The sequence below is a fragment of the Bemisia tabaci genome, chromosome 6 (assembly GCF_918797505.1).
Source record: "Bemisia tabaci chromosome 6, PGI_BMITA_v3".
NCBI lineage: Eukaryota > Metazoa > Arthropoda > Insecta > Hemiptera > Aleyrodidae > Bemisia > Bemisia tabaci.
In genome coordinates, this window is record NC_092798.1 from 17,842,282 (window position 1) to 17,867,214 (window position 24,933).

Sequence of the window (24,933 nt, forward strand, 5' to 3'; positions counted from 1 at the left end):
ATGCGGGTTTGCTGGAGAATTTGGTGACTGCTAGGATTGTTAATTAGTATCTCCGAAGCCTGGTTGTTATAGCTAAACTTAAAGCATTGGCTTCAACGCATCGCAAAACCAGAACCTTGGAGAGACCAGTGAACATCCATGAGAAAGTGAGTGAGGAGCAAGGTACCTAGCATTGTACATCCGTCTGGTTTTCACAACTACCGTTCCTAGGGATTTAGGATTCAGATTCGCACATCAACCAGTAAGCTTTTCTCCCAATCATCTTGATATAGAGGCAGCTATGCAAGGCGCAGCCAGGTAGTCCAATGCTCAAGCCACTTAATCAACACAAATATTATCCTAACTTACAACAAAATGACTTGTTTCTTCTCTAACAATGGAACCGGAAAATGTTACTTTGAATGCGCGAGAAACTTCTTTGGTCGAGATGAAGAAACGTAAATGAAGAAATGAGTCCGGAACATCTCGACCAGGTACAGGCCGCTTTGTTTACATTAGGAGTCTGGAGTATCTCGCCGCAATTTCACTTGAAATCACCATGAACAGATCAACGGGGTAACTGATATTTGATTTTACGAAAGGGATAAATGTTAGACGCGGACGAAAGTTCTTTTGTCGAGGTGAAGAAACGCTAACGCTGAGAAATTGAGTCTGGAACATCTCGAGGAAGTCCGCTCTGGGTACGCTTTGTTTATGTCCGGACTATGTCGCCGTTCGTTTGTTTACATTAGGAGCGAGTTTGACACCGATGACAGACTTTGGTTTTTGATGAAAATTTGGTCTGGAATATCTGGGCCAAACGCAAAAACCCGAGAAAACTCTTTTTTGTTTACATCTCTGACGTCACCCAGGTCAAAGTTCCAGTCATTTTTGATATTTGAAACTGCCTTTCGTCATAATATGGCTTCCATATTCACATTTTACCTGCTGTAAACAACTACGTTATTTATGTAGTGCGGTGTGTTTCGAGATGAGGGAGTTCAATTGCGGTCTCAGAATTAAATTGAAAAATCCTTATTTATTTATTACTTGTTCTGATTTTATTCGTTTTTTCATTACTTTGAACACTCTTATTTAAATTTCTTAGTTCTTTGAGTCCGGTAGCACTACAATTTGACCTGTTCTTTCAAAGTTTGGTCGGTACACCCGACAATGAAGGTTAGTCAGGAATCAATTTTTGGCATTACTTTCAGTATTTAACGCTTATTTGCAATCCTCATGGAAAGGACCGGATCCTATTTGAAGCCTGTCACTCATCCCAGAGTCATACGTGCAACATTTACTCTCCATGAATGTCATTTAAGGGTTTGTGCGCCGACCGAGACGGACAGTGTGTTATTCTCACTTGAAAACACCAACTGTTTGAAACAGATTGATAAGAGATTTCATGTTATTGTACCCTATCAATCTTACCCATGTGTAATTTAGTTCTACTATCATAACTTACCTAATTTTGGAATACATGGAGTGTTCGTCCGAGTGTAGAGTTGGTGGACTCTCAACGCAGCATGGGGGATCCTCTGGATCACGGACTTCCGAGGGCTTTTTTAGCTTTGGAGTTGGTTTCAGAGAATACCATCATCTTCTCTACAAAATTAACGCTAGGCCTTCCCCCCACGGGACGTTTTGTTGGACTTGTCCCAGGGAAAGATGTTGAGTTAGAGCGAACTCATAGGATGTGGAGAGGAAAGTCAAGTATTGTTTAGGTCACCAAGTATCAGTGGTGCCATTTGACTGCATGCATTAACCTGTTGAGTGGTACTGATTCGGAGGTAATCGGAGATTGACATTTGTCTCAACATACGATTAGTCCACACTAGTCAACACCAATCGCACTACCAAGTTGAGTTCTTGAAGAGTCTCAAAAGGACTCATAGAGTAGGAGAAGAAATTTTGTTGTTTTCTTTAATTGGCAAAAAACCCAGAAGTTTCATTCCTGCGATTCAAACTTGGTACAAATCCCATGAAATGTCCCCAGGAGACAAAGCCATAGAATACACATGAATTTTAATTGCGAATCCAGACACATGCAAGAACTCCAATAAATTAGTCCAGATAGTGCAATGTATTTGCACTTAGAATTCATTGAATTACCACAGATTCCTTGTAGGAAGTGGATCATCTTCTCATTGTATACCAGTTAATTCAATGTTAATGGAGGGAAGCTTAAAAGCTGATCGTATTTTTATTCCATGTCCATTCAGCCACTTAGTATTTACAAGATGTAGGTTAGTTGATAGTGTTTGGGATAACACAGTGTTGATTAAAAAATGTGGCATCCTTCTTGTCTGTTTTTTATCTCTGTGAGATATTCTGAAGTCTAACGAATCCTTAATTTGATTCTCTTTTTCAGCGCAGTGCAAAAGATAGAAATCAAGATGACTGGAGGCCAGATGTTAGCAAGGTCTGCTTTTCTCTATTTTTTCCTTGTTTAGCCCAAAATTTTTTTAATTATTTTTTCAAGTCGGAAAGGAGTTTTTTTTTTTTTTGTTCCTTTGAGGAAACATAAATTTGTTATTTATTATAATAGATGTAGTCTGAGACTTGAACTAATGGCATTGTTTAGTGCTTTAATGAGCATGGTACGAAAAAGAAGATCATACAACGAAGTTGAAAAGCTGTCCTCAACCAATGCTAGCATGGAACTTCTGTGTATTTTGCTCAGTATTGAACCATTAAGGATTTAAATTGTGTTAACTGTTCAGCAATAAAAAAAAAGTATATGCCATGAGCAGTAATACAGCCATAAAAATATGCAGGTTTCTACTTATTCTGTCTATGAGTCATTAGCAGCAACACGAGAAGAAACTTCAGTTTTGATCGCTCACAAGTATCACAAATATGTTTATTGTTAGTGACCTAAATCAAGTTTTCCTTTTCCTTTTATTCGCAGAAAATACCAGAGCAAAAGTTGCAGGCATTTTCAATTGGAACCATGGGAAAACGGGCTTTAAGCAAACGTGAAATTGAAGAACAACGGAAAAAAGAGCAAGAGGAGGCTGCAGCGCAGGTACTTTAAAATTATTAAAACCTGCAAACTTCGTACGTACTTTGATATTGATATATTCGTGTGTAGACCGTCGTGAACTGGAGCCAATTGCTTTGTCTGGAATCCATGCATGCATATATTTCATAAAAAAGTGACCCGTCATATTATAAATGGACCTTTAGACAAGGTATAAAATTAAGCACTCTGATACATGTCTCTCAACCAAAATTACGTGTCACATAGAACACGATTCAAGGAACGAAAATTACTGGAACTAACGCCGAACCAAGATATTCCATGTTTCTTGACGTGTGAATGCAAACCTCACGTTCATGGAAACTAAAGGGTCTCCAGGAGTCAAATTGCACACTAAATGTTACTGTGGCAGTCTCTGCGAGACGAAAATACTGTAGCTTCAATCATGATGCTTTGTCTCTGCTGTAGTAAATTGTTTACACTTTGAACGATAAAGGGTGGGAAAGGAACAATGCTTGATTGAGAAGTCTGCCGAACCCCTTGTAAGGCGTGTTTTGACTCACGTAGAGTAATATGTTTCTTGTGACCAGGCAATATAAATTTCCTGTAACCAATGCACAATAAAAACGTTAATATCTTAGTTAGGCATTAATTTCAGTAATTTTCGTTGCGAGAATCATATTCTACATGAAATTCTGATTTAGAAACATGGAACAGAGACCTTGTCTAGTAGTCCATTATGACAATATCGGATTATACATTGAATTAATTGATAGGATTAAATGTCATGATTAAATCAATGGTTCTAAGTTACGAACACTGCACTGAACGAGCATGTGTCCAGATATACAGAAACTTCCCAATAAAAACTAGACTAGTTGTTTAGGATCGGGAAATTCTGCGAGAGAGGGGAAAAAAGGAGAAGATTGTCAGATGTTCATCATGTTTGTCATTTTCAAAAAATTTTCAAGGTAAGAAAATTCAGAGTTTTTGGGAAGAATTTTTTTCCTTTCTTTTTTTGTCCTCAAAGGTATCAATTATGATATTGAGTGTAAATGAGGGAAGGCTTTCCACACCCCTCTATGTGCCTGGATGATTCCTCATCACAGGTATGTAAGTATTTTTACCAACGCTCTGGGGCTGTGGTAGCTTATTCCACATAAATAATCTGAAGCAGTCAAAAAAAGCCTTTCTCAGGATGTTAATGAAAGTCATATTTTTTGGTATTGTAGTTATTTTCGATTTCATCAGTTACTCCTAATTTTGGCATATTTCACATCTTCATACAATGATCTTATCCAAGTACTAAAAATTATTATTACAATGTATACGACTTTATCAAAATTTCAGGCATTCCAAGAATTCGTTGAAACTTTTCAAGAGGAACCGTCTAAAACAAGTAAAGTTTGGGTCAAAGCTGGAACTTATGATGCAGGCAAAAGACGTAAGTTTCCTATGAATTGCTTATAAAAGAGAAATCTTGAAACCATACAAAATGTAGATGGGGGTAAAGAGTTACTTATTTTGTGAAATGTCATTTGTCCCAGACTGAATATTTTTTTTCAACAGAGAAGAGGGACCACAGATACTTCAAACAAACCCTCGGGCATAGTTTCTGATGATTGACTAATTGTACAAATAACTTCAGTGGTTGTAAGATTTTTTTTTTAAAAAGAATAATGCTTTTCCAGGTTTTGCCCCATGCATCGGGGCAAAAAACTTCAAATGAAAAACATATGAGCTTACGGTAGGTACGTAAAAAAAGCCTCTTGTATTGTAGGAATTATTTATTCCATCCATAGGAAAAATATCGATAGATTTCCCTCTGTAAACTTCACAAGAAAGATACCATTTCTAATTTCCTCATTGAAATAAAATGCATAACTTCTTGACTGTGGCTTTTTGCCTAATTTTGAAAACAACTTAAAGTATTGTGATCAGTGATGCGCTTGAAATAACAGCAATGCAAATAACGCATTCATACACTTTACTGAAGCAAAGCATTAAAAGCTTTGCAGCTAAATATGGTAGGCTACAGAAAACATATACTCTCATCTATTATTTTCCAAAAAGCGGCTTTTTGCCTCAAGAATAGGAATAGCCATGTCATTTTGAAAATTTTGCCACAATTTTTTTGAAACCTTCTGATTTGATGAAGTTTATCACAACAGATATTTTATGTTGCCAATGTATTTGTTTTTTCTTTTTGCTGAAACAAGAAGGTGCAGCTCTTAATTCCCTTCTATTCTACTTATGGAGCAAAAAGCAAAATAAAAATTAAAACATTACTTCTATTATTTTTTCCACAAACTTTCCATCTGTTTACAATGCATGCAAAGTATGATAAGTTTTCCATGAATTTCAAAAAGGTGTCTTTGATTAATCATAATAGAATGAGTTTGACCAGAATCAGCCTGACTCCATTTATATGTAATTTACTGAATCTTATAATCATATTGCTTTTCTAACCTACAATCCGTTTTCAACTATTTAAACAAAAACGTAGGTCCAGTATTCTGGTTGGGCTGATGCTATCATATTTACAACTTATGCTGGCATGATGAGCAGTTTCCTTCAAGTACGTCTCTCACATTCTCAGAAAAACAAGCACCTCTTTTTCATGAGAACTTTTGAAAAGGTTTTAGTTACTTATCTATCGATTCTCCATATTCTGGCAAATCCCTCTTGGGCTAAACTGACCGGTGTTTTTCAGTTGCTTTTACCATGACTACTTTCTCATTAGAAGTGCAAGAAATGGCCTAGTTGATGGATGGTTCATTCAATTTTTTTTTTTTAAATGTTTTTTGACAGAGGAAGATGCACGGGATAGAGGCAAGTTGTACAAACCTCAGTCACGACTCGAGAAAACTCCAATGTCCTCAGCGGAACAGGCCCAGGAGTATGCAAAATTTCTTGGCGACAAAAGAAATGACCGGCAGAAGAAAAAAGGGAAAGATGGTGAAAAGAAAAAAAGTAATCTAGAACTTTTCAAAGAGGAGTTGAAAATGTAAGTGGCTTATACTTGCAGTGGTGGTTAAACCTTGATTTATTGCACCATGCCTTTTTTTAACATATTGATCTATATTTTTGCTCAGTTTTCCTGTTAAAAAGGAATAATAAACAATTTTCTTCAGAAAAATTTATTCCCCAAGTATTATTGACCAAAAATGAATGATCTAACTATTAACATATTAAATCCTAAAACTGAAAAGGTATAATTAATGAAATTAGTCTTCTGTTACAACAGATTCTATTTTAAAAATGCTGCAAAGCAGCTAGAGGAATGACCCTCTGGAAGTATCATTTTTAACAATGTACTCTGTATGATACTAACATTGTTTAAAGTTTGCATTTGAAATAGACGCATTTAGTGTGACGTCACATCTCGATATAGTCTCATCACCTTGAAAGTCGAAATTTGCCCCAACAAACAAACATAACCTCTGAAAATAATATTTGAATGAAATTACACTGGAATCCGCAGGCAACAGGCATCAAACGTTTTGGATAATGATTACCTTTCATAATTTTACAGTTCCATGGATTAATTTTCGGTTTTAGCCTAGTTTTAGCTTTCTTTCCTCAATGGAGATCTTGCATGTGTGAGGAATTTGTAATTTGACTGTTGATTCTTATGTAAAAGTTTGCGCGAAACACAATGGTGCCACTAGTTTTCTTTGAAACCAACTCCCAAGCTCAAAAAAAGCTCTCAAGTTGAGGCCAAAATGGAGGGGATATCCCACCCTACCCTGCGAGTCCATGTCTACATCAAGACAAACTCTCCATGCAAAGATAGGGAGCAAATACATTGACAGGGCTGCCACTTTATTAAGGGACTCTAAAACTGAAAACACGGCAGCCCTGTTAATGTATTTGCTCCCTATCTTTGCATGGAGAGTTTGTCTTGATGTAGACGTGGACTCTCAGGGTAGGGTCGGATATCCCCTCCATTTTGGCCTCAACTTGAGAGCTTTTTTTGAGCTTGGAAGATGATTTCAGAGAAAACCGGTGGCACCATCGTGTTTCTCGCGAACTTTTACATACGAATCAACAGTCAAATCGCAAATTCCTCACACATGCACTATCTCCATTGTTCATTTTAGAAGTTATGTTCATTTGTTATGACACGTTTCAACTTTCGAGATATCGGAACAACAGTACGGTTTCTGAGGACGTCACTGCTGAATGCGTCCATAAGGAAATGGGAGCATCTTTCACGGAAGATGGAGTAACCTTTGTTGTTTACTGTAAAATTGACGCTCCCTGAGCTTGAGTTGAAACCCATGTTCCCTGTCTGAAGTCAGAATTTTGATCCAGCCCTTTACCAGTAGACCAGGGAGACTCGATGTTGAGAGGACAAGAAATTCAATCCCTGAAAAGTTTGCATGTCATAGAGTCCGTAGTATGTGTGGTTATTGGCTGATTCTCATAAAATTTGGTATCGCATAGTATTTTGACCCAAGGAATTCACTGAAGACGTTAATTTTTGCCTTTGCTAAAATCAAGTTGTTGAGAAATTGAGTTTGAAGGTAAATTATTCTATGGCCGTGTATGGACTGAGTTTGACCTTTGGTATGGAGGTATTATAACCCAAAGAATTTCATTTTGAGGTTGGCCAATGTTTGATTTAAGATGCCAAACAAAATTATTGTGGCTGCAGTGGACCACTGAAGATGGCAAGAAATTAAGCACCACAACACATGTAATGTTTTCTAACCAAAATTTCACTCAGAACACCTTGAACAGTAGGAAATCTAGCATTTTGAGTTTTTCAAGGAACTTGGTATAATCCGTTAATTTTTGCGTTTTTTAGGATTCAAGAAGAAAGAGAAGAAAGGCATAAATACAAAGGGGCTCTCAAATCAACAATGGAGGACCCCTCAAAATTATTACCGGGTAAGCAATGTATTTCTTCATTTTTATACTTGAAAATTGGAACTTTTATAAACTCGCAAAATTCAGAGAAACTCCCTCAGGATTCTAAAGAAGTCAAAATTTAATGTAGAAAAATTGTGAAATAGGCAGAAAATACCTGGGTAATTTTACCCAAAGCGGAATTACCAAATCGAGATGAGGAAAAAATTTAATTTTTTAATGAATCTAAATCCCTAATTGGATTTTTCAAACTTACCATGTATTTCGCTCGGCCAAAATAGCTACATCATAATTTTTTATCGCAGTTTTGATGGTTCAAATGTATAGGAACACATAATTTTATAATTTTTTGCGGCATGGTGGTAAAATGCGTCCAGATGTGTCTCGCAATCAAAATTTTTCCTATTCTATGAGTCATTAATTGATTAAAGACTCATTAATGACAATATTTTAATGAACTAATAAAATTTACTCACAGAATTTGGATATGAGGTTATTTTTGTTCGTTTTGGTTTCAACCATCGTTATTAAGTATGTAATTTATTGTGACCATTGCTAATCGGTATGCCAAAATGACAAAGCTACTAAACCAAGTCTATATAGGTAAACAAACACATCTATTAACGCAAGCAAATTGATTAAAACTGTACATTCTCATCAAAATTCTTCCTACTGTGTACCATTTCAATTTACCATTCAATCATTGTACATCATTCTAGCTTTCCTGGCTGATGATGTGAAATCAGGTTCATTTGATCCAGGAGATCCGACTACAACTAATTTATACCTGGGAAATTTAAATCCAAAAGTAAGTTCCTTGTATTCATTAATAGTACCTATCGATATTACTTTTTTTCTTTATCCCCGTTGTTCAAATTTTTCAGGGTTGTGAACAGTCCATGAACAAAAGTGAAGCTATTCAACACTTTGTGTGTCAGGCATTTTAATGTAATTTGCCCATAGTTCTAGGGATTTAAGGAGTTGTTCATAAAATACACAATGCTAATTTTGGAATTTTTCGACCCCCTCCCTTGCCTTTCTTGGTTATGCTGTTGTGTTGTAGGTCCCTATCTTTAAAACGTAAAAACAAAATGGCATAAAGCTCTCCTCAACCCCCCCTACAGCATTACGTATTTTATGAATGACTCCTTAAACCCTTTTACTAACTGCTTTGAAGTGTCTTATTGTTATTTCCTAATTGTCCTTTCTTCATCATCTTGGTCGGTCTGCCTTGATTAGTGGTTTTTTTGTTTGGAAGAAATAAAGGAATGAAATTGTGGTAGCAAAAAATATTCAGTTCAAAGCATACAGTCCTTTTGTCAAATGTTAACAGTTAGCCATAGCTATCAAACCCGATTTTTCTTCTTTTTTTTTCCCCAAGGTCGATCCAATAAAAGGTGCTGTTAATCAAACGGAGCAAATGGTGAATTAACAACTCATTAGAGTTAGAAAAAAATACTTCAATGCCATGAACTATAACTTCTCAGTTGACTCTTTATAGTTTTGAGGCTTGTGCAATCCATTTGTTTTTTTCATGTCATTTTCAAGATACTCTATTACAGTTGATTATTGTTTTGAAAATTTTGCAGATCACAGAACAGCAATTGATGGAAGTGTTTGGGAAATATGGACCCCTCGCTAGTATTAAAATCATGTGGCCAAGATCTGACGAAGAAAAGGCTCGTGGTAGAAATTGTGGTTTTGTTGCGTTTATGAATAGGAAAGATGGGGAAAGAGCTCTCCGAAATTTGAATGGTAAATTCAATAATCCATTTTTTCAGCTCAATAATGAGGACCAATGGTCATGTGTTCAATTTGAGAATTTAATTCACGAGAGTCACTTTCTTGCCGTAAGTGCTGTTGCAGCATGAACTGGTGGGTTAATATCAATAGACTATCAATGGCCTGCTCAACAATGCCATCTGGTTTTTTCTCTTAAGTGTAAAAATTGATCAACGCAACTTTTTGGTAACTTATTTCAAAGTTTTGCTGTGGGTCAGTTTTTGGAAAAAATGCAGGGATCTCACATTGAAACCAGCCTGTTTTCCTGTTTTATAGAATCTTCCAAGTTCCAAAATATCAAATAAAAATGAGAAAATTGTAATTAAGAGATTTGTTTTTGTCCTTCCAGAGTTAAAAAAAATGAGACTGCTATGATGCTTGCTTCGGCCAGCATAGATATGTCTCATAAGAACTAAACAACCATTTTTCAGAACTTTTTTAATTTTTCAAGGGATAAATCATAAGTTTTTTCATGGAAAGTATGTATGAGTGTGAAAGTCAATCGAGGCCTGTAGTGTCATGCAGTCTCCATATCTGAGGTGTCCACGGTGTCTACTGCCCTGAGATTTCCAGAAATAGCACTGATTTTTTAAGGGCGGTCCAAAAGCACTGAAGAAGTACAGGAATTCCACAAGAAAGTGCGGAATATTCTGCTTTTTACAATGCATGTTTTTTAAGGCAGCTGGGAAAGTATGCAATCCGGTGCGTATTGATTTTTTGAGCAGTATTTGCTTGCAAGATCGGGCTTGTGCGGTAAGTTAATCTTAGGGCCACCAATAAAATTTTGTGGCTATGTCATTTTTGTTGCGTTTTTAACGTGAATTTCAAATTTTCGAAATCTTTTGAATTTCGTCCTATAGAGATACTGAAAAAGCACTGTCTGACTTTTAGCCAGCCAGTTTTAGTAGACACTCTAGTGTAAAATGAGTCCTAGTTGCTCTAACTTTAAGATTTTTTTTCCCTCAGGGAAAGATGTAATGTCATATGAAATGAAGCTAGGTTGGGGAAAAGGTGTTCCGATTCCTTCTCATCCTATTTACATACCGCCGAAGCTCCTGGAGTTGACCATTCCTCCACCTCCATCTGGTCTGCCTTTCAATGCTCAACCACATCCTAGAGATAAGCACCATGTAAGTTCTCTAGGAATTAGTGCTAAATATAGCCCTTTTGAATGAAGTAAATATATTTTCAAATTCTCTCAAATCTAAGTTTTTCAAGTTTCTAGTTCTGAATTATTACATTTGACATAAGCCAAAAATGGTGAAGTTTTAAGGTTTTAGTTTTCCAACAAGTAATAGTTTTGTCTAAATTAAACCAACTGCTTGACGAAAAAGACTGTTTTTCTTGATGCCTTCTAATGCTTTTGTAATTCCAAACCATTTGAAGGTTAATCAGAAAAGAGAATTTAGATCAGAAATGCCCTGAGAGGCAGTATTTCTAACATTTATATGGGAAAACTAGAACAAAACTTGTTCAATTACATTTCTGAAATGTTTGATTAATTTTCTCTTTTGTTCTTTAGCTCCCCCACATTAGGCCTCATGATAACCTCTCTCCAGAAGAGACTCGTAAACTGGATAAGGTAAGCCAATTTTCTGCCTTCTCTTTTAGACTTTATTTCATTCAATTAAGAGTACTAATTTGAAAATGCACTGTATCCCAATAGCTTGATGTAATTCTTTTTGCAATTTAACCAGCATAAAATCTATATAGTTAGCTATATCTCCTGGGTGCTACAGATCAGTCGATTGACTTATGTCCTTAGTAACAATTTTAATCATTAGAATGCTGTTTTAACTTACCCAAAAATTCTGATTATTCTATTACAGATCTTGTCGCAAGCCATTGTAAAAGTAGTTATTCCTACAGAAAGGTAACGTATATTCTCATATTTTTTCTTCTTAGAGGTAAGGTTTATCTTGTTCCAGTAATTTACCCTCCAAAAATACACGGTCAAATTTTTTCAATGTATTTTTCCTTTGAAATTAGCTTAAGATCAGATACGATGTATGATTGAATGACTCTTCACATTTATTTTTATGTAACAATATTTTTTTGTTAATCAAGGGATACACTCTTTCCTTTAAGAAAATAATTTGTTCAAGCAGCTTTCGGACCTATTTATGGAATTTTATGCTCAAGCACTTTAGCAAGTAATATTATGATATAATGTTGAGACGTAAAAAGATGAGACTGTCAAGAATAGATATAGAATTCAAACTAAAATTGCATTGGAGATAGGCTTATTTTAAATGATGCAGCTCCAAACTAGAGCTCTATTACACACCGGAATTCTATATTTAGACAAGGTCGGTAGACTCAGGTTAGTCTGACATTGGAGTTGAGTGCAAAAATCCTCGGTTAATGGCGGGATTTTTGATTTACGTTTTCGAAATCTGCCAATTTACACGCTCCACTTTACAGCTCCCATTATCTGATTCAATTGATGCCATGGTACTTGGAGAAATTATGGGAACAGAGCGGCAATTGGAACCATAAATCAGAGCAAACCAGCTCCAGGAGTAGATCGGAAAATTCTTAAGATTATTCTGTTATCAGATTGATCTAAGCCCATCAAGCGTGATCTGTAGAGGAGTTAAAAAACCCCTAACTGGCTCTGACTCTCAATGGAGTTTTGAATGGTTTCTGAGTGCTCATTGTTACAGTCTGTTGGTGATAATTTTGTGTACTTCAGTATCCAATATATGCCACCAGTTCTGAACTACCACTCTTATGTCTTTCCTTAAAAATTCTAATGTAGGTAGACTGCTTTTGTTTTAATGCATCTAATTCTACAAACAGGAGAGGCTGTTTCTGTCTAATGGTTTGCTCCTATTAATCCAGTACAGCACATCCAGGTTTCGCTACTTCCACATCTTGCTGAAGTGATATCAACCTGACATCTTGTTAGAATTTTTGGTGAAACTGAAAGTGCTGCATCATTCAGCTCTAAATAGATCCAATTCATTTAGTGAAGTGTCTAGTTGACCAACGATAAAAAAGTTCAGCATTTAATCACCTGTTTCTTTGATTTTTATTCTTGCAGGTCATTATTGATGTTGATACACCGGATGATCGAGTTTGTCATTAGAGAAGGACCCATGTTTGAAGCAATGGTCATGAACAAAGAAATTTCCAACCCGATGTTTAGGTGAATGGATTTTCAGAGTTTTCATTGTCACATAGTAGCGCCATTAGAAACTTTTTGAGAAACTTTTAAATCAAATATTCTTAAACAGGGAATAGAGTGTCACCCTTTAGTCTCTGGAAGCTATACTAAAATATAACTTAAAATTGAATTGGTCATCAAATCGAAGTGTAGGAAGAATGAAATTTATCAGAGGAAACTAAGGCTGTCAGATCAAACAAGTTACTGAAGCAAGGTAGGATCAGGATCAGAGTAAGATATTTGTGCAACGCAGGAACAGTTTGAATCAAGCTCTATTGCATAGTAGATTAACTAAAATCTTAACGCTGTGTATGAATCAAGTTCTTTCCCAAAAATTTGGTTGTATGTGTACAATATAGGAAAGGAGGAGGGCCAAAAAACCCCTGGAATTTTGCTGTGACCCAGCAATGTTCATAATTAGGAGGTTCGTTGCCTGGATAATAGATATGCAACTACAAGCTATGTATAGGTGCTGGGCCAATTTTTAATGTTGCAGGATGTTTTATTACTTTCTACACAGCTGCTAATTACCTCTGCTGACAAAAAAACTTGAAACTGTTGCCGATTCTTGTAGGCATCATAGCAAGTTCCTCGGTTTTTTTTGGGGGTCTCCTCTTTTACTGTGATCATTTTGATGATTTGATCGTCTCCAACAATTGTTCACTAATTGAAAAATGTCTTTCTGTCCTAGGTTTTTGTTTGAGAATCAAAGTCCTGCCCATGTTTACTATAGGTGGAAATTATTCTCTCTTCTTCAAGGAGATCAGCAAAGAGAATGGAGGACTGAAGAATTCAGGATGTTTAAAGGTGAAACTCTAATTCTAAACTTCATAGACTTATACCTTCAGTGAATAAAACCAATGCATTCAGGGAAACTCTTTTTGTTAATGGTATTGCTAAAATTACTAGAAAGTTTGAAATGTTTTTAAAGGATGTTCATAAAATACGTAATGTTCAATCTGGATTTTTTTAAACTTCTAATCAGATTTTTCTCTGTCTTGTTTCCTCATACTCATGCATTTACTTTCAGTCCTGTTTTTTTTTTTAGTATTTCCAAAATTCAAGTATTGCATAGAACGCTTTCTATGTTTAGAATGATTCCACTGTCTTCACCATTGTGAGTAAATTGTGATGGTATCTAGCCTCTAGGAGCCAACATAATAATTGTTTTCAATTCTTTTCATCCTTTTCTATGAGACAAGCCACTGAGGTTCTTTTCAACTTACCTTGATGGCTAGCCATGCAAGTTTTCTTTCTGCGGGTTTCAGCTCCAAAAACCTTAACTGTCCAGTCATCACCATGTTAATTTGTACTTTTATTTTAGGTGGCTCAATATGGCGGCCCCCACCAATTCATCCTTACACGCAAGGTATGCCTGAGGAACTAATTGAAGAGGAAGTAGATTCTCGAACAAAGGGTAGTTTAAGCGCAACACAGCGTGATAGATTAGAAGATTTATTGAGGGGAATGGTGCCAGACAAACTGAAAATAGCTGAAGTCATGGTATTTTGCATTGAGCATGCTGATGCAGCAGAGGAGATCTGTGATTGTATTGCAGAATCACTTTCGAACGTTAGCACAGCTCTCCATAAAAAGGTGAGGCAAATTTATCATGAAGATATTTTTTGTGAAGGAATGATCTCAGATGTATGCAAAATGGCTCAACTGTAATTTTTTTGTGTTCAGTAGTAGGTCAGAGTAACCACAGAATACACCCTGAGCTTATTTTTGGGATCGTTGATCTTAAATAAATATCTCAATTTTCTAAACTCTCTCTTTTTTTTCTTTTCTTTTTTTAAAGAATGTGGGGCCGTTTTCAATTTCCATCCACTTTAGAGTGACCCAAAGGTTTCGAAAACCATATTATTTTCCAAAATAAACAATACGATCAAGATTTCTTTCGATGCAAAATTGGGTGCCAGTGGCCATCTTTGATAATGCGGTTGCAGCATCGAGAAGGAGTAATTGATTTATCTCTTTTTATAAACAGAGCAACCTACTCTCTGTTGAAAATCAGCTCAAGTTACATTGCATCACATACCCGTGTCAACTGAATTATTGCAGCAATATTAAAAAAACATGTCGAGGTTTGAACCAGAGAAAATTCAGGTTTATATTGTGGAAGACGTTCCATGCCACACAAGAATACTCAGATGTGGGACTGAACAGGTTAATTAAAGTTATCAAAGCTGAAGAATATTCCTATCAGTATGCCATGAGAGTTGAATTGATTTTGAATACTTTAAGGTAACTCGTTCTGGGTCCTTGGTGTTGTCCCACCGTTGTGCAATTTATTGCATTGATGAAGTAAAAAATCTCAGATAATTTTCACAGTTTCGCCCCTGGGCATGAGCCCAAAAAACCATTCCAAACCAAAAATTTCGCAGAATTTAGAAAAATGAAATCAAGATTCTAAGAGAAAACTGTCGCATTCGATACAGATTTTGACTACTGTATCAAGTGCAACAGTTTTTCCCCAGAAGAATCCTGCTTTCATTTCTCTGGGTTTTCCAAATTTATTGGTTGAGAACAATTCTTGTGGCTCTTATGCAGGGGCTATCATTCTTTTCTCGCTAAAAAGTCAAAATCTGCTGAGATATATTTATTACTGAATCAATAGGATATATCACACTTTTGAAACACAGTTTGAAAAAAATGATAAAAAGAGCAAAGTGTATCGTACCATTTCTGTCTCCATCCATGCTCTCATAGTAAACTTGTCTTGCTCTGTTTCATATTTCAATGAAAATGTATGAACAATCAAATCTGTAAATGAAACAAACTAACATTTTTTTCCTCTTCTTTTTTCCAGATTGCTCGTTTTTATTTAGTTTCCGACATCTTACACAATTGCAGTGTCAAAATACAAAATGCATCATTCTACCGAAGAGGGTAACATTTTAATGACTATAAGTACTTTTCCAATTTTGTGTGTTCATATTCCCAACTATGTTTCTCTTTCCAAGAGTTGCATCCCAAAATTAAAAAGGGAAAGCAGTCAAAAATATCCACACTGTCTCATTAAATCTTGTTATCTATAAGAAATCAAGATTTTTTTCTTTTTTTTCATACAGTGATGTGTAGAGTGTTCTCGCAGCAGAAAGTCTTTCTCTGAAAATTCGCTGTCATCCCAATCTAGCTCCGTGTCTTTTTTGTTGTTAAATTTCATTTATGCGTTGCAACATCATATTGTCTTATTATCATTCTTGTTCAATCACCAGGTTGGAGTCAAGACTGTTGCAAATTTTTGGGTTTTTGCGTGCAACTCATGAAGCTATTGAAAGTCGACTGAAAGCTGAAGGATTTCGGGCTCGAGTTATGCGTGTTCTTAGAGCATGGGATGATTGGGCTATTTATTCCAGGGACTTTCTGATCAAATGTCAAAATACCTTCACAGGTTCATCATCAACTGTGAGTCAAAATTAATTATTTTCAAATCTATAGTTTCTCAATGTATACTTTCAGCATAATATCCAATCGAAAAGTTTTTATAGGATAGAGAATCTCTCTTGTTCATTCCTACCAAGCTTTTACCCACACTTGTGTGTTTTGCATTAGGCCGTCTGTAAAACCTTTTCCCTTATAAAATGGAAAAATGGAGGAACATTCCTTCTTCTTAATTATTATATTTTTTGTAATTTTATCTATTATTTGAATCACTGTAATTTGTTTTTAAAGTCATTCATTTCTTTTCTAGTTATTAATTTTTAAAATTTAAAATCTCAATTTTTAATTTTAGTTTACTTCAGCGCTCTGTTTACCTCATTTACGTTAGCAACTTGATACCTTGATTTTTTGGCTTTTCCTTTTCCAGTTTTTATAATGCATAATGTGTTTCAGCCGGATGATGGAATTGGAGGGATCCCAATGGATGATGACATGAAACACTTGGAAGATGTGGATGGAGCTCCATTATCTGACGTTGATGAACCTGGAGAAGAAGATCTAGATGGTATTCCTCTTGATGGAGCAGCTCTTTTGAAATCAGCCATGAAAAATCATCTGCCACCGTCCTCCAGCCGCCCACTAGATACAGACATAGACGGTTTACCGAGTAAGTTTGTTCACACGACAGATATTTTACAAGGAAGAAATTTGAATTTTCCAATACTTATTCTTGTCCTCAAGTTGAACGAGACTAGTAGTTTTGTAGCACATGGTTTGCGCAAAAAATGGTAATTCGTCATTTCTCAGATGAAGAAACAAAACTGCATTTAATTGTTGCAACAATGCCCCTCACAAATTCTATTTTTACCGAAAAATTGTTGGAAATTTTTACTGAAAAAATTCGTCAATTTTGTTTTTACCTTTACGGAAAAATTAGCGAAAGTTTGGGAAAAATTGCTAAGTCATATCTCCTTTATAAATTCAGGTTTTTAGGTCAATTTTGTAACATGGAAAGTTTGAACTTTTAAAAAACTCTTAGATACTTCATAAACAAAAGTACTTAGTGAGCTCAGCCCTATCAAAATTTTTCATATCAGCATTATGAAGAATTATGGAAAATAACTGATTAGGAATAAATTTATCTTCTAGCTCATATTCATGCAAGAGGGCATTAAGTTTTTGAGCCTCTCAGTCAGTATCTTTATTTTATCATGTTTTGTTTCGTCTCAGTGGAGGATGACGAAGACATTGATGGAGTTCCACTCGACAACGAGGACGCCCCCACGAAGTCGGCAACATTTGTGCCATCCAGATGGGAAACAGTGGATCCAGAGCAAGCTGAGGCAGAAGCAATGACAACTAGCAAATGGGAACTTATGGAAATGGGTAAGCTTCAAGAATCTGCTCCAGAGAAACCGGAGAGCGTACCTCAGCCCAAAGATGAGACTTCACAGGACTCCGTTACTCAAGACTCTCAATCTCAAGATTTGGAAGATGTTACCCCAGGTCATGATGCTGTGTAAGTGTGTTATCACTCAATCTTTCAAAACTCAAATGTCACTCAATTCTCACTTTTTCCTATAAGTTCCAGTTTTTTGTGTGATTATTATTTTTAAAATCCAGTTTTATCAGGTTTTCTATGTAAACAGATTTTAAGTGTAATTTTAAGCCTGCAAGTCCAGTAGAAAAATTGTATGTCTTGAAAAACGTGTCATACCTCTTCAAGATGCCCTCTGTGGTGTGGTGAGTGCAGTGCTGGCCCTATGACTAAGAGTTTCAGGGCTCGATTCTCGGCCAGGTGACATGAGTCAAGATGTCATGATGGTTTCAGGCAATGGTCACCTGAGGTTAAGGTGTTAAATGTGGAATTAGCCCTGTGGGCTGTTTGAAAATTGGTAAAAAAGAAGAAGAAAATAATGTACAGAATGGTTTTTTAAAGAAATTGACATTCAAAAATCTTAGTCCTTCCCTAATATTTTAGTTTCTACTTAATTGTTTGTTTAATTAGCACTCTGAAACTAAAATTCCTAAGTAGTTTTCGTTACTTAATGTTAGAGTGTGTCCTGAAATATCTAATGCTGGCAAGTAAATTACAGCTTCTAAGAGATGGGAAGCCAATGACTTCTACTCACTACCTTCTGAATTTGTTAAGCAAATACCTCTTCTTTTGCAAAAATTGAATGAATTAACGAGGTAAAATTGTTTGCAGAATCGCTGGTGACGACGATTTTCGAAGAGCAAAGCTTCGGGAGGTGGAAGTGAAAGTTATGCAATACCAAGATGAATTGGAATTTGGCGATCGAACACTCAAGTCAGGATGGACTATTCAACAACAAGTTGCACATTATAGGCGGAAACTTCTCAGAAAGGTTTCTTTTTTTTTTTATTCTTTTGAATACTGTTTTGTTTGTTTGTTTTCTTTTTTTTCCCCCTCTATGTCACTTTCCATATTGCTTTAAGCTTCTGGATTTTTATGAATTTTCGTTAATAGATTTTAATTTTTTTCATCTGTGGCTCTCATAAAATTGTTCCATTCTCTCTGTCAATCTTAAACAAAAAATCTGTGTTTGAAGTGGTCAAAGGATTTATGACTCGGGGCTATGACAGGTTTCAGCGCTTAAAGATGTCTATGTTCATGGGTTATTAGGCTCAAAAGTGCCAATATTTCAAGAGTGAAAAAAGCAAGAGAAAAATAGGATGGGGTAGAGAGAAGCCTACAAATTTTTCATGTACAAATTGCAGTAAGCCTTATAATTAACTTTTAAAAGAACCCAAACAAGCATTTAGATTTAAAACTTGATATGTAAAAATAGGACTCTTATGAAACCAGCTATTTGTAAAACCGAAGTATCCTCAAATTTTCTGTTGAAGCTTTCTAGAGGAAGAAAGAAACTGGATTGTCAAGTAACAAAGTACTCTGTAATTTGTTTTGGTTTTTTTCTTTTTTCCACCTTTTTCATGGCTGAGAATTACTTGATCTGGAAACATGAAAATAATCACCCATTGTTGAAAAAGTATTTTATGTAGAGTTTGAGAAAGAAAGTCAAATTCTTAAGCGTGCAATAAAAAAGTAGTTAATGTTGTAAGAAAGTCAGAAAATCTTTCCCTTGTCACCTACCAGCAAATTGATTGTTACCATTAAAAAATTATCATTCTCTAATCCAAGTCACTGTCATTTTAGGCTGAGAAAGGAGAAAAACTAGATAGCAAAAAGGATAAATCAAGTGAAAAATCTGTACGTCGCAGTATATCACCTGACGAGTATGTGGATATGGTTGAGTAAGTATTCATTTTTTTCATCTTCTCATTTCGAAGAAAATTATCCTCTACATAGTGTGATCAAAACTTTTTTATCAGCATTATTTCATCTACAAAACTAGGTGCAGTGTATGAAAATATCAAGTATGTCCCAATTCATTTTTTAGTAATTAGGTGATACAGTAAATCTTGCTTGTAACGGAACGCTCCCAGATTGGCGGAACCTTCCAATATAAGTGGGTTCTGATGATGATGGATTTCTATGTTTTTTAGCTCAAATTTGTAAAAATATCAGGTTTTTAACCGGTCAACCATAAGTTTTGTATCAAGTGAGCATAATAATGCCTCCCCCCCCCATCCTCCTGCGGGAACTGAGGATATCTTATGCTACGTTTACTTTTGCATATTATGTAAATTAAGTTTACAAATTATGCTGCGTTTACACTTACGTAATATATATACTAAGCATAAAAATTTAGTCATCTTCTCTAAATCTTAAGTCCAAGACTCATCTTTCTACAACAAACTGTTAAAAAGCTATGCCGTTCTAAAGTTTCAACTTTGCTCCTTCCCCTAGTTATTTACTTTCAAAAACAGTGAGTGTTCTGGACTCAGAAGTGTTTTTCAATCAACCCTGAAAATATTTTGAAGATCAGGTTGATGTTGATTGCGGCCAATTTAGTAGAGTAAGGCCCTTTTGCACTCTCTAGTCCAATTTTCTTGCCTCTATGAAGCTAAAATGGCGGCCTTTGACTGTTAAGAGCTATTATCCAGGACTTCTGAGAATCATTTCAAAGGCAGCCTTTGCTATTATATTTGCAATTGTTCTAGTATAAAAAATGCATGGGAGGGGAGAGAGGGAATCATCTTGTTCTCAAAGGTACAAAAAGTCCAAGTAGATCCTTCTGAATTTGTCATTGATTGTCACAATGAAACCCAACTATCCCCTTGTAATGATGAACTTCGATACCATTTTCTTATTAGTTCGATTTGTATACTCTCTCTGCTTTGATATACTTTTAATTGGTCCTATTTTTTCACAGGAGTCGTAAACATAAGCGTTCCAGAAGTAAATCTCGAAGTCTTTCCCCCGGGCATAAGAAATCTCATAGGTTTGTAGTTTTTCTTGTTACTTTGTTAGATTTGTTCACTTTCATTCTCTGTTCTTGATAAAGTTTATCCAAAGGTCTTCTAAGTTTCAACCATAATACTGTAGAAGTACAATTTTTTATTCAAAATTAGGCTGTCTTCCTCTACCTCATCAGAAAGTTCTTCAGTGGCAGCCAATTGTAATACAGTTTGTGACTAAAAATGGTTCAAGTTGAACTATTTGACTGGCGTTTTAGGCCAATGAAACTTCCCAAACAAAAATATTTGTAAACATCCAAACAGACAGAATTAGGTAGACAAGAACCAAAATTTTCAGACCTTTTTTTTCTTACTTACATCTTGATGTAGCTTGGCTCCACTTCTATGGTCGTGGTCAATCTGCAACTTGACAACAACGTTAATTACCTCATTAACATAGTATATACATAGAGTACATAGAGTCGTAATGTAAATGGGAGAGCTGGCGCCATGTTCTTGTCGACGAAATCTGGGCTAGGTGAGCGCCGAACTCTGGTCACTTTTTCGATACATGTTCGATCCAAAACGGCGGTGTGGAATGCATAGTAATTCCTATCTTCTGTATTTACATCGGATGGCCAGGTCCTCATTGGTCCCCGTGTATCAAAGACAACCAATAATGTATCGAAAAATTTACCCGGCGTCACACAGGAGTCTTGGAATTCGGGACCTGGAAAATGCTTAAAAGTGGCACCAACTCTCTCACTTACATTACGACTCTATGTACTCTTTAAGTATGTATTAGTATCTCTCATGAAAAGCTTTCGAAACAGTTCCGTTAAATTATGAACTGTAAGATGACCCACACTGATTGCTCTTAGAGTTTTCATAAATGGCGCAAATGATTCGGCACCATGTATATCAGTTTTACCGAGCTTACGCAGTTCTGATAGAGCCAGTTATTGCCAGCAACCACGCCCTTATCGAAGTGTATATGTATTTTGGAATATGGAGGATGAAAAGCTTACCTGCAAGGGTCTGTGTGAACACCCTTATGTGTGTAGTTATTCTTTGAAGTTCTGCATTTATCGTTATCTGTTTTAGATCTCATAGTGGTAGTCGAAGTCCCTCTCGCAAGGTGCACCGTGGGAGATCTCCTCAGTCTGTGCGATCCAGCAAAAAGTCTTCACATATTCATACGCCCTCTCCACCTCGTATCAAACGCAAAGCAGCTTCCCCGGATTCCCCGCATCGCAGTAGAAGTAGGCGAGAATACTCACCTCTTTCTCCCTCATCCTCTTATCGCTACAAATATTCCCGTTCTACCTACTCACCGTCTCCTCCTCCTAGCTCTTCAAGGAAGCATAAACATAAACATAAACATTGACCCAGTGAATATGCAGAACAATTATTTCAATCTAGATTGTATTGCGACGGATACTCTTCCTGATCAGACTTACATTCAGTTTTTGGTGTTTCAATAGGTATGAGTATCTACTTAATTGTTTTCATCCCAAGGTGCTGCAAAGCTCAGCTCATGCTTGCTGAGTTATTTATGTACCCAGCATCTATTTCCAAAGAGGGAGTGTCTGACTTACCTCACTTTTGTTCGTTTTTCACTCGAATGTAATGAACACATAAGGAAAAGCTAGTCAAAAAGAATCAGTTGATCATTTGAGTCTCAAAAATGGATCTTAGTTTCTTGCAGAGGCCGTTTTTATCATCAAAGGGTACTGACTGTGTATGTTTTAAGTTCTTATGATGGACACGTGGTAATCAAGGAAACCAATTACTTGTATTTCTATGATAGCGTGATTGGCTAATTTGGAACCATTTCTCAAGCTTCTGCTTTCCCTTAATTGAATCCTATGGCATTCAATACCGTATTTCTAAGTCAACCTTCTACTCATCTTTTGAGACATCTTGAGAAGCCTCAAACGTTGGAGTAGATACATCTCTCAGATGCTAGATAAGAAGGAAGAGTATGGAACATTGCAAAAGTCATGATTATCTTCCTCTGATATTTTTTATTTTATTATATCTGACACAAGTATAACACAGCTGGTCCATTACAATGTGTCCCTTAACACTTTTAAGCAATAAATTTTATGATCCAATTTTTGAAGTTAAAATACTTTTAGTGGTGGGAACAGTTACTATGACATGAGCACTATCCAAAAAAATGGGAAAAAATTGTGTTAATATTTCTTAGGTGAAGAAGAAAAATCACCGGAAACGCATTGCATTTTCGTAAAATTCTATCGTAACATTGTATGATTAATATCTATCCAAACGATGTCGCTTAGGTAGCTGTCCTCCCTCTACATTGGGTGATGTCTAATTTGTAACTGCTTGAGCAGTGCCCATAGAGGTTCCAAAGTGTGTAGTAATTGCAGTAATGGAATTTTTTTTCCTACTTTTTCTGATAGCAAATAATGTGATGAGGTGCCAATGAAAATAGAGGCATGTTCCGTCCTTACAAAGAGGATAATTTGTTACACGGTTGCAAGCAGGTTTTTTTTTACTTATCAATGTATTGTTATTATGTAAAAAAAAGTGCTTCGTAATTTTCTCTCAAAAGACTTGCTTACATTGTAGATGAAGAATGAGGCAAATGCTTATGAAAGTGGGCCTAACATTTAGATTTCTTTACATCAGCAAGAGGCACCTTTGAAGAAAGAAAAAAACTAAATTCCTTTACGAGCTGTTCGGTAGACAATTCAGGTAGGATGCTGTCCTTAAAAAGCTTTGAGACTTTTTCTGTCTATGATTCTTTAAATTCTGTTTCAAGAATTTTTTGTGATTAAGAAGTTTTGTATCTATTACACTTAGAGAAAATGTGTATTATTATGTAAAACAACTAAAAATGAAAGAATAAAAAAAATAAAATAAAAGTAATGTTTCGATAAAATTTGACTTCTGTGTTTTATTAAAAATGTACAAGCCACTTATTGTTAGTAGCCTTGTCTATAATCTATTACTTTATTATATGTTATCTTTAAAACTCCACAGCTTCATGCTATGTTTTAAAATCTACGAAACGAAAAATGTTCTTAGAGGCAAAATTGGAAACAGAGTAAAAGGCAGCGAATTTACGGAATATAATTTATTTCACATATACAGAAATGATAATACATGTTTACATAAATAGGCGTACTTAAACCCAGATATTGCGTAAACTAAATGTAACAAAATTTATTTACTTACATTAAGTTATTTTCTTATAACGTACTTTCAGGAGAAACAAATCAGTCAAACAAGAAAAGTTCAAAAAATAATTAATTGAAAAAATAAGTAAAAAAGTGGAGAGGAAACATAGAACAAAAATGAACGGGATGAAACAAAACAAAATAAACTTTTATATGAAATGAAGCAAATAATATTATTTAAAATTGGAAACAAATATAACATCAACAGTTATTGCACACAGAAACAATATTTCTTATTAACATTATCACATTTTCATTTCACTAAGTAAACAGTGAACTTGATGAAAAAAAGGCTTACATGACAGGAATCAGGTATTGAAAAAATGAGGGAAGGATCACAACTGCCAGCAGACAAAGTAATTGTGAGATGAAATGGATTTTAAGAGAGTTCAAGCTGGTGAAGATAAATGTTTTTACTTCTCTCCATAGATCTGCATGATGTATCATATAGTAATGATGGTCACAAACAGTTGAACAGGGTATTTTGAAAACGGCATGCTTCTGTAATGCTACGCTTATTGGAAACTATATGGCTCTGACTTAACATATGGAGTTACAGTATGAGTTTGTAGTCAAAGAATGGTTAGCTCTGTCTCTAAATGTAACTGCCCATGGTGTTACAGAGTTTAAGAAGAACCAAGAGCTAAAGCAGGTATTTGATAAAATTTATTCTATCTGAGCTAAAACGGAGATTTGATGAAATGGTAAGCACAATGAAATCTTGCCCCTAATTTGCGCAAAATTTAATGGGGGATCATTTAAGATTTAGTTCATTTGTAAACACAAGTTCATCATACAGCCATAAAAGTTACATTCCCAAAGAATGCCCACATTTTTCCCATGTATACATTGTTATACTGCAATAAAATGATCGGGGAAAAATTTTGCAGTGTATTCTATTGAAGCATTAGGTTGGATAGTTTTTTGATAACCCAGTGAAGCTGATATGGAGCTGCACTGTTCTCAACATGGCTGCATAATTTCTAACAGTTATGAGACTGGAATTCTTTTCAGAAAAATTTAGAGATGATCATGATTCAAAGAGGTTGTTCCAAAAACGCCGATTTTGGCCCCCCCCTGGATTTGGCCCAAACTTTGCTCAGATGTTGTACTAAGTGTCCCCAATGCTTGGGCAAAATTTCAGCCCCCTCGGATAATTAGGGGGGAGGGGGCAGGGGGGCAAAGTCGCAATTTTTTTAAAACTTTAAAAATCGATATCT

At 35.7% G+C, this 24,933-nt stretch overlaps 1 protein-coding gene across 1 annotated transcript; it reads left to right on the forward strand.

Moving 5' to 3' along the window:
* Positions 1 to 932: 932 nt before the first annotated feature.
* LOC109041660 (U2 snRNP-associated SURP motif-containing protein) lies at positions 933 to 23,420 on the forward strand. The gene is made up of 22 exons (XM_019058072.2): positions 933 to 1,158; positions 2,354 to 2,404; positions 2,894 to 3,010; positions 4,316 to 4,409; positions 5,777 to 5,972; positions 7,779 to 7,861; positions 8,560 to 8,648; positions 9,430 to 9,595; positions 10,589 to 10,752; positions 11,145 to 11,204; positions 11,452 to 11,495; positions 12,669 to 12,773; positions 13,483 to 13,598; positions 14,116 to 14,387; positions 15,604 to 15,683; positions 16,013 to 16,202; positions 16,632 to 16,845; positions 17,409 to 17,697; positions 18,388 to 18,547; positions 19,360 to 19,457; positions 20,480 to 20,548; positions 21,609 to 23,420. The coding sequence occupies exons 1-22, from the start codon at positions 1,153 to 1,155 to the stop codon at positions 21,889 to 21,891; spliced, it is 2,946 nt and encodes a 981-aa protein (XP_018913617.2). The 5' UTR covers positions 933 to 1,152; the 3' UTR covers positions 21,892 to 23,420.
* Positions 23,421 to 24,933: the final 1,513 nt, after the last annotated feature.